The 14,775-nt window shown below is 44.4% G+C and overlaps 1 protein-coding gene across 1 annotated transcript in view; it reads left to right on the forward strand.

The window, feature by feature from the left end:
• LRRC75A (leucine rich repeat containing 75A) overlaps window positions 1–14,775 on the forward strand; it is a 61,792-nt gene that overhangs the window by 26,738 nt on the left and 20,279 nt on the right. Inside the window, exon 2 of the mRNA XM_077163967.1 lies at window positions 2,622–2,750. Within this exon, the coding sequence (XP_077020082.1) occupies window positions 2,622–2,750 (129 nt within the window). The remainder of the gene's footprint in view (window positions 1–2,621; window positions 2,751–14,775) is intronic.

Here is a 14,775-nt window from a genome sequence, read left to right on the forward strand (position 1 = left end):
GCTCAGGCGTCCCCAAAGCAAGGGAACTTCCAGGCTGGGGCATCTGCAGAAGGAGCAGCCAGAATAACCACAGCAGCATGAAGAAAGCAGGGTTAGGGATCGCACGGGCAGGGGGTTGCCTAGCAGCCTCTCTCCACACTGGGCCCCAGGGTGGAAGCAGCCCCCACATGGTGGCTGGCTGCCCCTCCGCTGTGTCCTCGGGGACCGGGGGGACGGAGATGGCGCGAACCCAAAGCCCTGTGTCAGTGGAGCCTGTGGCTGCATTCCCTCCTCTTCCTCAGCTGGGGAAAGAGAGACAGACGGACAGTGGCCCCTTGAGGGAAGTTCTCTAGATGCTTCCTTGTGAGTCGGGAAGTGTCCTTGAAGGGTCTTTGTATCGCTCAGGGTCTGTGTGTGTGGGGTGGGGGGATGATTTATCAAGGATTTGGCCCATGGGATTGTGGAGAGCCCGAAATCTGTTGGGCAGGCTGGCAATGACAGGAGAAGTTGATGTAGCAATCATGAGTCCTAAATCCCCGGGGGAGGTGCAAGCTGGACACTCAGAGGCATAGAGGGTCTCTTGGGACAGGCTCTCTTCTCCTTTCTCTGGAGACCTCAGTTCTGTGCCCCGAAGGCTTCCAGCCAATGGGATGAGCCCACCCACCTGACGAGGGTGGTCCCCTTTACCTAAAGTCAACTGATTGTAGATGTAGACCCCAAATACCTCACCAGCCACATTTAGGCCAGGGTGTGACCGACCAGTCAGGGCATCACCACCCAGCCAAGCCGATGCATGAAATGAACCGTCGATGCATGAAAAGATTGTAAGCTTTTAGAGCAGACACTTTAAGTCCGGAGTGGTTATTATTTCTGGATTTTGAGAGGCTGTTTTATATATATAACCTGATATTTGGAGATAAGAATGAAGCCGAACAGGTTGGGGTTAAAGTAATTCAGAACATAGGGGTAAGGAAGACAGTGTCTATTTTAGAACCACACATACTCTTTAAGACCAATGGAAGAAAGGTTTATTTGATCTGGAATTGAAATTTTCTGTGATGCATAATCTAATTCAACCTATCTGTACAGCACATTTGAACAATTGAAACACAGAGAGCACAGAATAAGAAAGAGGATCTTTAATCCTGTATAGATTATTGTAATCCCTGGAAACATCCTAGAGTATGTTAAGCAGATAATCAAAAAGTATTGGTAAAGTCCCCTAAGGGAGGGGAGAAAGACTATGGAACTATTAAACCTTGCCATCAGGGAAACCCCTGATACTGTGTCAAACTTTAGGGACACCCAAATCAACAGGCCAAGCCCTTGATCTTGAAGCTTGCTCTTGTGAAGCTTATGTAGGTAGCGGAGAAGCTTAGCCTACCTCTAGGCATGCCTAAGAGTCACCTCCGGAGGGCCTCTTGTTGCTCAGATATGATCTGTCTCTCTCTAAGCCCAACTCTGCAAGTGAAACCATTGCCCTCCCTCCTGGTGGGACATGTCATCTGGGGTGAAAATCTCCCTGGCGACATGGGAGATGACTCCCAGGGATGAGCCTGGCCCTGGCACCATGGGATCAACAATTCCATCCTGACCAAAACGGGGGGAAGAATTGTAATGAATAAAGTATCAGTGGCTGAGAGAGTTCAAATAGAGTCAAGTGGCTAAACTGGAGGTCACACTTATGCAAGCTTCAACTAGACATTGCTACCTATCATACCAATCAAAACCATCCCTGCCAATCCTGAACAATACCTAGGGCATTATATAAGATTCTACAAAGGTTCCATGCACTTGGGTAACTTTCCAAAACCTACAACTTCCAGATGGGTCCCTGGACCAGATAAGTCCTGAAATGCAGAGGGCCCAGCCTCTCCAGAACATCAACTAATTTCTATCCCCCCTATCCCATATTATCGACAGCCCTTTCCAACATAAAAAAAGTTAGATTTTTTTTTTGGCGTAACCCAAATACCCCTAAAGGGTGGGATAAAGATCAAAGGTGATGGTGGAGTTATACAGAAAAGGTGCAGTTTAACAAATAAGTATGAGTGCTGAATCATTTAATTGCTATTTCTTTTAGTCTCCAGTACTTGAGAGCAGCTAGAAATAGAAACCTAAAATTGTGGCATTGTACCCCATACCAAACTCTGAAATCTGTTCTACAACTAATTGTTGTGATGTACTCTGAAATTTATTGCTTTTCTGTATATATGTTATTTAAAGAGAAGGAGGGGTATAACAGAGAAGATAGGATTTAACAAATGAGTATGACTGCTGAATCCTACTCATATTGATATTTCTGTTGGTCTCCAGTGTCTTGGAGCAGCTAGAAGGAAAAATGAAAAATCGTGGCACTATAACCCATACCCGACTTTAAAATCTGCTCTATAATTACTTGTTAAAAAAACGTACATGGAAATGTATTGCTTTTTTGTATATGTATTATATTTCACAATTTAAAAAAAAGTTTAAAAGATAAATGAACCATCCCAGCCCCTGTCTCTCCAGGGCTCTGGGGGAGGCTGAGCCACCCCCACTGGGGTTGTGCCTGCTTCTCCCGGAAGGGGTATACAGGGGTGCTGGTTGGGGGCTCGAGGCGGGGCTGCTCCTGACCTCTGGGCTTCCTGTCCGTCTTGCAGGACCTGGGAATGGAGTCCACCTCGCTGGATGACGTGCTGTATCGCTATGCCAGCTTCCGGAACCCCGTGGACCCCATCACACACGACCTTATCATCGGCCTGGCGCGATACGTCCATGGTCCCAAGCCGGTAGGGTGGGCGCTGGTCCGACTGGCCAGGTCCCCGGGGTATGCAGTGGGTGCCTTCCTGGGCAGAGCAGCTCGGGGCCCCAGGAGGGTGGAAACTGTCCAGGCCCAGGGAGGACAAGCCCCCTGGGGGTAGGGACCAAGCCCCTTGGGCCTGAGGTGGCCCCTGTTCTGATGCTCGGTGTCCACGACGGAAGCTGCACGTTGGAGCCATCAGCACAGAAGGGTTTGTTTGGCCCAGGGGCTGTATTAAATCTGATTTCACTGCCAACATTTAAAAGTCAGAATTTTTCACATGGTCCCTCTGGTCTGCTTCTCTCGGAAAACTAGAAGCTCCAGCGCTCTGTGGTCTCCTTTCCTACAGGACTGGAGCAAGGACCAGGATCACCACCTACGGTTGCACAGTTGTGCTCTGCACAAAGACATTCAAACAGAGAGGCAGGGTGAGGGGTTGTTAAAACCCAGCCTTCTCTTTGTCCATCACACCATGAGCCCTGGTGCAGGACAGTGTCTGTCCAGAGGAAAAAGTACCTTTTACTTATTTGCCCCGAAGTGCCATGCAGGCTAGTGGGGCCCTGCATGGGACTTTCCAGTTTGCTCCAGTCCCCACCACTCCCTATTGTCTCTCCAGCTCCACCCACTTCATTCATGTCCACTTCCAGCCCAGCGCCTGTGGGGTCTGAATTTGTGACCTCAGGCCTCGACAGTAATCAGAGGCCTCACAGTCACCGGCCATGTACTGGGGAGATGGCGGGGGGCGGCGTTTGTTTCCCATCAAAGGGGAGGTGCTTTAACTCAGCCAAGAGCCGTGGGGCCCTCCGGGCTCTGCATCTGCCCTTACAGCCCCCTTTGGGTTGGGAGAGTCTATTTCGATTCCTGCTGCCTCCAGGGTCCCCTCTGAACCAGTGTCTCAGGGGACACCAGGCTGGCTTTGCTGGGGTGCCCAGCTGGACCTGGCGGGAGGGAAGGGCTGGGCTGGGGCTGCTATACACTGGGGGTTTCTGTTGTTTTGGTTTCTTCCCTCCCATATCAGTCAGGATTCTCCAGAGAGACAGAACCCTCAGGATATATATATATGGATTTATTTTAAGGAATTGGCTCTCACAACTATGGGGGCTGGCAAGTCCAAGATTCATAAGGCAGGCAGCGGGCTGGAAATTCCAGTACGAGGTGACGTTGCAATTCTGAGTCTGCAATCCCCGGGGGAGGTGCAAGCTGGACACTCGAAGGCGCAGAGGGTGTCTTGGGACAGGCTCTCATCTCCTTTCTCTAGAAACTTCAGTTCTCTGCCCCAAAGGCTTCCAGCCGATGGGATGAGCCCGCCCACCTGACGAGGGTGGTCCCCTTTACCTAAGTCAACTGATTGTAGATGCAGACCCCAAAAACCTTCCCAGCCACATCTAGGCCAGGGTGTGACCCACCAGCCCGGGCATCACCACCCAACCAAGATGATGCATGAAATGAACCATCACACTTCCCATCCCTTGATTTCCAGCAGCTTCCTAGAGAACAGCTTCCTCTCAGGTGGGGGTAGGGAGCCAGAGCAGGGAGTCAGGGTGCAGGAAGGATGCTTCCCCTTTCAGAGGAGGGTCTGTGATAAGAGGGAGGAGATGGGTCTCCAGGCCCACCCCTTCCTTGGCCTCCTAGGCACAGCCTGGAACCTGGTTGCCCAGGGAACTAGAACCTGGCTCAGGTGGCCAAAAAAAAAGGCTCCTGGGGCCAGGCCACCACCTGTGTCTGAGCCTCCAACCTGTGGCCAAGTGTCCCCTTGGGGCCCTGTCCTGGGCCTGCTCTCTGGCTCCTGGGGCTGCCTGACATTGTAAGCTGGTGTCAGAGGTTGAAGGGTGCTGCTGGGGAGGGCTGGGAGCCGGTGGGTGTGGGGTCAGGCCGATGCATGGTGACCCTTGGCTCTGGTCGGTGCTGAAGGCATCGAGAGGTCCAGATGCCAAAATATGGGGGTTGGGGAAAGGCCGGGAAGGGTAGTGATGGACTGGGGGAGAGGCACTGGAGCTGGCAACCATCAGGAGCCTGGCCAAAGCTGGAACTATGCTTGCTTCTCATTCAAACAAGGCCTCGATGGCTGCAGAGAAGAATGAACGCCAACCCTTCCCAAGCCCTTCCAAACAATAAAAAAGGAGAGAACACGTTCCAGCTCATTCTATGAGGCCAGCATCACCCAACTACCAAACCAGATGAAGACATCACAAGAAAACAACAGCCTCTCGAGATCCCTTATGAAGATCGATACAGAAATCCTCCTCGAAATGCTTACTGAAACGAGTCCACCAGCATATAAAGAGGATTCTACACCATGGCCAAACTGGACTTTTTCCAAAGCGACTTGGAAAGTTGACTTAACGTCTTAAAATCAATTTATGTAGTGCACCGCATTAATAGAAAAAGACAAGACTGCGTGACCATCTCAATAGATGTAGAAAGGCATTTGACTCCATTATTCAAATAAGTAAGAAGCCAGAGAGGATGGTGAGTGTTATAGTTTATAAGTTGCTGGAATGCAGTATGCCAGAAATGGAATGGCTTTTAAGAGGGAATTTATTAAGTTGCAAGTGTACAGTTCTAAGACCATGAAAATATCCAAATTCAGGCACCGGCAAGAAATTACCTTCACTCAAGGAAGGTTGATGCTGTCCGGAACACCTCTGTCAGCTGGGAAAGTGCGAGGTGACCTCTACTGGCTTTCTCTCCTCATTTATTAAGGCTTCCCCGGGGACAAATGCCTTCTGCATCGCCAAAGGTCTCTGGCTATGTGGGGTCTTGTCAGTTTTAAAGCTTTTTCCAAAATGGGTGCCTCTTAAAGGGCTCCAGTAAGCAACCCCGCCTTGAATGGGTGGGTCACATCTCCATGGAAACCATCAGAAAGCTCCCCTGTGGGAAATCGTGGGAAGAACTGGGTCCCCCCACCACCACTTGGGCTGCACCAGGCTCTCATTCCTGCTGGCCACTGCAGACGGGGTGTGGACAGCCGAGCACCGACCATAGCTCTTGACCTGTGAATTCAGATTGTGGCTCCCCAGCTCTAAGCTGCTGTGCTGCCCTGCCCTGGACAGGGGATGCCTGGCCACTGTTTCTGCCCACCCCTGGCAGGGTGACAGCAGCAGAGGCTGAAAGACACAGGGCCTCCCTAGGGCTGCAGGGAACCGTTGGCTCAAGATCACCATCTGCTGGGCAGGCCTGGGAAGTGCAGCCTTGGGGAGTTGTCAAAAAGGCTTCTGGCGTCTTTCCTGACCTTCTCCCCAGGGCTCTGTAGAGCTGGTCTGTGCCCCTCTCATGGGTCCCTGGCTGGGAAATACTGACTTTTGAAAGTCCTCCGTGAGGTGACCTTACTCCCACTATTTGCCCTCTAGGCAAAAGCAGCTAGAGGTGACAAAAAGAGTGTGAAAAAAACTATAGAGGCAAAACAAAAACAAACAGAACAGATCAAGTTTCCTGGAAAAGTTTCAGAGGAAAGGAAGCTTTGTCCTGGGGCTGAAACAGTCCCACAAATAGTGCAATCTTAAAAATTATCCCACACATCCAGGGCAAGAAAAAGATGAAGAATAACAGAAAAAATCTGATCAATTAAATGTGGGCAACTCTAACAGTCTAGAATAAGTTGAACCAAGTATCAAAAAAGAGCCTAAACAAAAGCCAATAAACAAAATCCCAGTCAAGAAAGAGAAACTGACCGTCAGCGTAAACTCATCAAGATAATCAAATGTGTAGACTTCAGCAAAAAATCATAAGCCATACTAAGAAACATAAAGATATGGCCCAGTAGAAGGAACAAATTAAATCTTCAAGGGAGAGACAGAATTTGAAACAAATAATCAAGGATGTTCAAACAAATCTCTTAAATCAATTCAAGGCGATCAAGTGAAAGGTGGTCAGAGAGATAAAGGATATTATGAAGACACTGGGTGAGCATAAAGACAAATTTGCAAATATAAAAAGAAACATAGCAGAAATTATGGGAATGAAGGATACAATAAAAGAGATAAAAAATACACTAGAGGTAGCACGGGTGGTTCAGTGGTAGGATGCTTATCTTTTATGTGGGAGACCTGGGTTCGATTCCCGGACCATGCACACACACCCCCAAAAAAATACACTAGAGTCATATAACGGCAGGTTTGAACAGGAAGAAGAAATAACAGCAAACTACAAGACAGAACAATCGAAATCTTACAGAGAGAAAAGAATGGGAAAAATCAAGCAGGGTCTCAGGGATATGAATGACAGCACAAAGCGGACAAACATTTGCATCATGGGTGACCCAGAGGAGAAGAGGAGGGGAAAGGATAGAAAGGATATTTGAGGAAATGATGGCTGAAATTTTCCCAACTCTTATGAGAGACATAAATATATCTGTCCAGGAAGCACAACATTCTCCAAACAGAACAAATCCTAATAGATCTACCCCGAGACATGTACTAATCAGATTGTCATGTGTCCAAGATAAAGAGGAAATCCTGAAAGCAGCAAGAGAAAAGCGTTTGTCACATCCAAAGGACACTCAATTAGATTTAGTGCCCATTCTTATCAGGAACCTCGGAAGTGAGAAGGCAGTGGTATGATATATTTAAGGTACTAAAAACTGCCAGCCAAGAATTCTTTATCTGGCTAAACCTCCCTTCAAAAATGAGGGGGAGATGTTCATCTGGTAGGGTGTCTGGCTATTTCTGCTGTGAAACAGCTGCATTTAATACCAGATAAGACTCATCAGGAACTCCACCACTCAAGATCTTAATCAGAGTCACTGGTGCAGAGAGTAATGCACGAAGAGTTCCCCGTTGGACCTGCCAACATCTCTGTTGTTTCTGCACTGGAATGATAATTTTAGTTCTTAGAGTTGCTGTGGGGGCTTTTTATCCAAATGGTATAACTGACCCCACTGCAAGAAACTTGGTTGCTTCTGGCATTTGCTCTGGCCACCAGTGCTGCGTGGATAACCTTTCTGGAATGCACCAGAAGGCACAGGAACTCACCCCTTCTTCAACAAGGAATATTCTCGAGGCATCATTAACCAGGACCAGGTGGAGGCTTCAGCGACAGAGGCAGCAACAGTCAGCACCTCATGCTAATCTTACATTAAACCTGGATGTCTCTGGGCCTTTTACATGTCTCTTGAGACTCATTAAATAGAAATAAACTATGCTTCTTCAAAGTTAAAAAAAAAAAGAGAGAGTTTAAAATATTCACAGATGAACAGAAACTCAATGAGTTCGTCAGTAAGAGACCGGCCCTACAAGAAATGCCAAGGGAGTTCTGCAGGTTGAAAGGAGGAGACAGGAGACAGGGGCTTAGAGAAAAATGTAGAAATGAAGACTCCCAGCAAAGGTAAATAAAAGGGTGAAAAGAGATACAAAAACAGGATATGAGATATAAAAGCTAAAGGATAAAATGGTCGAAGTAAGTACTGCCTTTACAATAATAATTGAATGTTAATTGATTAAACTCCTGATCAAAGGACACAGATTGCTAGGATGGATTTTAAAAGTATGAGTCAACTATTTGCCATGTACAAGAGACTCACCTTAGACCCAAAGATACAAACAGGTTGAAAGTGAAAGACTTGAAAAAGATATTCCATATAAACAAAAACCAAAAAAGAACCGGGGTGGCCATTCTAATATAGGACAAAATAGACTTTAAATGCAAATCTGTTGTAAGAGATAAAGAAGAACATTATGTATTAATAGAAGGGGCAGTACACCAAAAAGAAATAACAATCATAAACATTTATGCACCTATCTAGGGTGCCCTAAAATACATGAGGCAGGCACTGTTAAACTGAAGTGAGAACTAGATGTCTCTGCAGTAATAGCTGGAGACTTTAATACACCACTCTCACCAATAGACAGAACTTCCAGACACAGAATCAATAGGGAAACAGAAAACTTCAATGATATGACAAATGAACCAGACCTAACAAACCTATACAGAACATTTCACCCCAAAACAGCAGGATATACATTCTTCCCAAGTATTCATGGAACATTCCCCAGAATAGACCATAATGTTGGGGCGAAAAAACGGATCTTAATAAATTTTAAAAGATTTGAATTATTCAAAGCACTTTCTCTGACCATAATGAGATGAAGCTGGAAATCAAATACGGACAGAGAACTAAAAAATTCACAATTATAGGGAAGTTAAACAAGACACTGTTTTTTTGCACTTTTTATATGAAATAGAGCATATACAAAAAAAAAGCAATAAATGTCAGAGTACATTTTAACAAGTACATAGAACAGAGTTCAAAGTTTGGTATGGATTACATTTCCCACAATTTCAAGTTTTTCCTTCTTGTTGCTCCAAGACACTAGAGACTAAAAAGAAATATCAGTATAATGATTCAGCAGTCATACTACATGTTTAATCCTAACTTCTCTTTTATAATTCTTCCTTCCTTTGATCCTTTTCCCAATCTCTATGGATATTTGGGAGCTTTTATTATGTTGAAAAGGGGTGTTGGACAGTGTGGGATAGGAGGATGGAACTGATTGATGTTCTTGGAGAGGCTGGCCCCTCTGGGTTTCAGGACTTATCTGGCCCAGGAACCATCTGGAGGTTGTAGGTTTCTGGGAAGTAAACTTAGTGCATGAAACTTTTGCAGAATTCTTAGTTAGAGCCCTGGGTGTTCTTCTTCTTCTTTTTTTTTTTTTTAACATGGGCAGGCACTGGGAACCAAACCCGGGTCCTCTGGCATGGCAGGCAAGCATACTTGCCTGCTGAGCCACTGTGGTCCCCTGGGTGTTCTTTCGAGTTAACAGGAATGATGCTGGGTGAGGTTTGGCAAACTGTGGCAATTAGAAATCTCTAGCTGAAAAAAGTTTGCAAAGAGTAGCCTCCAGAATAGCCTCTCAACTCTATTTGAACTCACTTAGCCACTGGTATCTTATTTTGTTACATTTCTTTTCCCCCTTTTGGTCAGGAGGGCATTGTTAATTCTATAGTGCCAGGGACAGGCACATAAACAAGACCCTCTTAAACAATCAGTGGGTCAAAAAGAAATTGCAAGAAAATATCTCAAGACGAATGAAAACGAGAACACAACATACCAAACTTATGGGATGCAATCAAGGCGGTGCTGAGAAATAAATGTATACCCTAAATGCCTACATTAAAGAAGAAAGAGCTAAAATCAAAGACCAACTGCACACCTGGAAGAACTAAAAAAAAAAGAACAGCAAACTAATCCCAAAGCAAACAGAAGGAAAGAACTAAAGATTAGAGCAGATATAAATGAAATTGAGAATTAAAAAAAATAGAGACTTCCAGAGAAGATGGCGGCTTAGTAAGACGCGCGGGTCTTAGTTCCTCCTCCAGAAAAGCAACTAAAGAAACAGAAACAATACGAAACAGCTCCCGGAGCCACGACAGTGACCAAAAAGACAGCGTACCCCATTCTGGAACGGCTGAACGGGCAGGGAGAATGCGCTGTGGTGAGATACCCGAGGGGCGCGCGTTTTCCCAGCCAGGGCGGCTGGCAACTGGGGTCCCCTCCACGTGGCTCCCGGATCTGACTGGGAACGTTGGCTAGCGGGGCCCTCCCGCCACGCTTGGCGTCTCGGGCCAGCTGGGAATTTGGACCAGCACTCCCCCAAGCCGCGGCGGCCGGCGACCCCCCCCTCCACGCGCGGTTTCCCGGGCCGACTGCGAGATTCGGATTGGCAAGTTAAAGGAGCCACAGCATCTTTTACTGGTGGGCCCCGCAGACAGACGAGTGCCACGAGCGCCACCTACTGGGCAGGAAAAGAAAAACAGCCCAGAGATTTCACAGAAAAACCTTTCAACCAGCTGGGTCCCACACCCAAGGAAATCTGATCAAATGCCCAGACACCAGCAGAAAATAATGGATGACGCTCGGAAAATTGAAGATATGGCCCAGTCAAAGGAACAAACCAATAGTTCAAATGAGATACAGGAGCTGAGACAACTAATGCTGAATATACGAACAGAAATGGAAAAACTCTTCAAAAACCAAATCAATAAATTGAGGGAGGACATGAAGAAGACATAGGCTGAACAAAAAGAAGAAATAGAAAATCTGAAAAAACAAATTAAGGACAAAGAAGAAAAAATGGAAAAAACAGTGGATACCTACAATGGTAGATCTAAAGAGACAGAAGCTACAATTAGTGAACTGGAGGATGGAACATCTGAATTCCAAAAAGAAACAGAAACTATAGGGAAAAGAATGGAAAAACTTGAGCAGGGGATCAGGGACTGAATGACAATATGAAGTGCACAAATATACGTGTTGTGGGTGTCCCAGAAGGAGAAGAGAAGGGAAAAGGAGGAGAAAAACTAATGGAAGAAATTATCACTGAAAATTTCCCAACTCTTATGAAAGACCTAAATTTACAGATCCAAGAAGTGCAGCGCACCCCAAAGAGAATAGACCCAAATAGGCGTTCTCCAAGACACTTACTAGTTAGAATGTCAGAGGTCAAAGAGAAAGAGAGGATCTTGAAAGCAGCAAGAGAAAAACAATCTGTCACATATAAGGGAAACCCAATAAGACTATGTGTAGATTTCTCAGCAGAAACCATGGAAGCTAGAAGACAGTGGGATGATATATTTAAATTACTAAAAGAGAAAAACTGCCAACCAAGACTTCTATATCCAGCAAAATTGTCCTTCAAAAATGGAGAAATTAAAACATTTATAGACAAAAAGTCACTGAGAGAATTTGTGACCAAGAGACCAGCTCTGCAAGAAATACTAAAGGGAGCGCTAGAGTCAGATACGAAAAGACAGAAGAGAGAGGTATGGAGTAAAGTGTAGAAAGAAGGAAAATCAGATATGATATATATAATACAAAAGCCAAAATGGTAGAGGAAAATATTATCCAAACAGTAATAACACTAAAAGTTAATGGACTGAATTTCCCAATCAAAAGACATAGAATGGCAGAATGGATTACGACCCAGCAATACCACTGCTAGTTATCTACTCAAAGGACTTAAGGGCAAAGACACAGACGGACATTTGCACACCAGTGTTTATAGCAGCATTATCTACAATTGCAAAGAGATGGAAACAGCCAAAATGTCCATCAACAGACGAGTGGCTAAACAAACTGTGGCGTATACCTACGATGGAATATTATGCAGCTTTAAGACAGACTAAACTTATGAAGCATGTAATAACATGGATGGACCTAGAGAACATTATGCTGAGTGAGTCTAGCCCAAAACTAAAGGACAAATACTGTATGGTCCCACTGATGTGAACCGACATTCGAGAATCAGCTTGGAATATATCATTGGTAACAGAGACCAGCAGGAGTTAGAAACAGGGTAAGATAATGGGTAATTGGAGCTGAAGGGATACAGACTGTGCAACAGGACTAGATACAAAAACTCAAAAATGGACAGCACAATAATACCTAAGTGTAATGTAACTATGTTGGAACACTGAATGAAGCTGCACCTGAAATATGGTTTTTTGTTTGTTTGTTTGTTTGTTTGTATCTTTTGTTTTTGTTTTTTTCTTTTTCCTTTATATATATATATTTTTTTTATTAGTATTATTTTAATTCTCTTCTCTATATTAACATTCTATATCTTTTTCTGCTGTTTTGCTAGTTCTTTTCCTAAATCGATGCAAATGTACTAAGAAATGATGATCATACATCTATGTGATGATACTAAGAATTACTGAGTGCATGTGTAGAATGGAATGATTTCTAAATGTTGTGTTAATTTCTTTTCTTTTTTTTGATTAATAAAAAAAATTTTTTTTAAAAATAGAGAAAATATGACAAAACGAAAAATTGGTTATTTGGGAAGATCAATAAAATCCACAAACCCTTAGCTAGATTGACAAAGAAAAAAAAAGAGAACAGATAAAAATAAATAAAATCTACTGACCCCACAGAAATAAAAAGGATTACAAGAGGATACTATAAACAACTGTATGCCCACAAATTAGACCACTTGGATGAAATGGACAAATTCCTAGAAACACACACACGACCTACACTGACAGGTGGATGCAAGCTGCTCTGTACCCCAGAAAAGGCCACGCTCTTTTAGTCCATGCCTGTGGGTGTAGACCTGTTGTGGGTGGGCCCTTCTGGTTAGGTGACCCACCCCATTCAGGGTTGGCTTGATCTTCCTGCTGGAATCCTTTATAGGAGGATAAAAGACACATAGAAGCTAAAAGAGAGGAAATTCAGAGACACTGAGAGGAAGCCACCGAAGCCAGAAGCTGAGAGCAAGAAAACCCAGGAGAGAAGGAGCAGCAGACAGCGTCCATGTGCCTTCCCAAATGACGACGTGTCCTGGATGCCGGCAGCCTGGCTTCAGAGTCCAGGTGTTGTCCTGTTGATACCTTGAGGTGGACACTTTCACAGCCTAAGAATCATAAGTTATAAGTAAATAAATCCCCATGCTCAAATCCAACCCATTTCTGGTCTACTGCATTCAGTAGCTTTAGCAAAACACTGACCCTAGAAGAAATAGAAAACTGATGACAGGTAAAGAGACTGAATCAATTTCAAAACTCTCACAACAAAGAAAAGCCCAGAGACCTCAGGGTGAATTCTGCCAATGACTCCAAAAAGAATTAGTACCAATCCTGCTCAAACTCTTCCAGAAAACTGAAGAGGAGAGAACACTACCTAACTCATTCTATGAAGCCAACATCATCCTAATACAAAGCCAGGTGAAGATACCACAAGAAAAGAAAATTACAGAGAAATTTCTCTAATGAATATAGATGCAAAGATCCTAAAAAAAATTCTAGCAAATTAAATCCAACAGCACATTAAAAGAATTATACACCATAATCAAGAGGGTTTCATCCCAGATATGCAAGAGTGGTTCAACACAAGAAAATCAATTAATGAAATATAACACATTAACCAGTCAAGGGGGGGGGACAAATGATTATCTTGATTGAATCAGAACAGGCATGTGACGAAGTCCAGCCTCCTTTCTTGATAAAAATCACTTCGAAAGATAGGAATAGAAGAAAACTTCCTCAGCATGAAAAAAAGGGCAGCTATGAAAAGCCCACAGCTTACGTTGTTCATAACAGTGAAAGACGGAAAGTTTTGCCTCTACGATCAGGGACAAGACAGGGATACCCACTGTCACCACTGCTATTCAGCATTGTGCTAGAATGTCTAGAAAAAGAAATAAAAGGCTTCCAGATTGGAAAGGAAGAAATAAGATGTTCACTATTTGCAGATGACATTATCCTGTACCTGGGAAGTCTCAAAAAATCTAAACAAAGCCACTAGAGTTAAAAAACGAGTTCAGCAAAGTGGCAGGATATAATATCACCAGGCAAAAAATAAAAATAAATCAGTAGTGTCCCTATACTCTAGGGCAATCTGAGAAGAAAATCAAGAAAAAAATCCATTTATAACAGCAACTAAAAGAATCAAGTGTCTAGGAATAAATTTAATCAAGGATGTAAAGGACTTGTCCTCAGCAAACTATAAAACATTACAGAAAGAAATCAACTAAGACCTAAATAAATGGAAGGCCCTTCCATGCTCATGGATTGGAAGACCAAATATCGTTAGGATGTCAGTTATACCCGCATTTATTATAGACACAATCCCAATCAAAATCCCAGCAGCCTACCTTACAGAAATGGAAAAGCCACTGATCAAATTTATCTGAAAGGGTAAGAGGCCCCAAAGAATCGAAAACATCTTGCACAAGGAGGACGAAGTTGGAGCACTCACACTTGCTGACTTGAATGCATATTACAAGGCTGCAGTGTCTGTCACTGGAAGGAAGGCCAGAGGGTAAAACTGGGACCGTGTGCCACAGTGGACGCTGGGGTCGACGAGAACTGCAAATAAAGTACAAATGTTAAAAACTTCTCTCATGAGCTAGAACACATGCACGCCACTATTGCAAGGAGTTAACGATACAGTGGCATGTGGGAAAAATGCACGTATTGCAAACTATGGACTAGAGTTAACAGTAATTTTCTAATATTCTTTCATCAACAGTAACAAATGCACCACACCACCGCTAGGGGTCCGTGATGGGGGGTGAGGT

Source organism: Tamandua tetradactyla, chromosome 6 (assembly GCF_023851605.1).
Source record: "Tamandua tetradactyla isolate mTamTet1 chromosome 6, mTamTet1.pri, whole genome shotgun sequence".
Taxonomy (NCBI): Eukaryota; Metazoa; Chordata; class Mammalia; order Pilosa; family Myrmecophagidae; genus Tamandua; species Tamandua tetradactyla.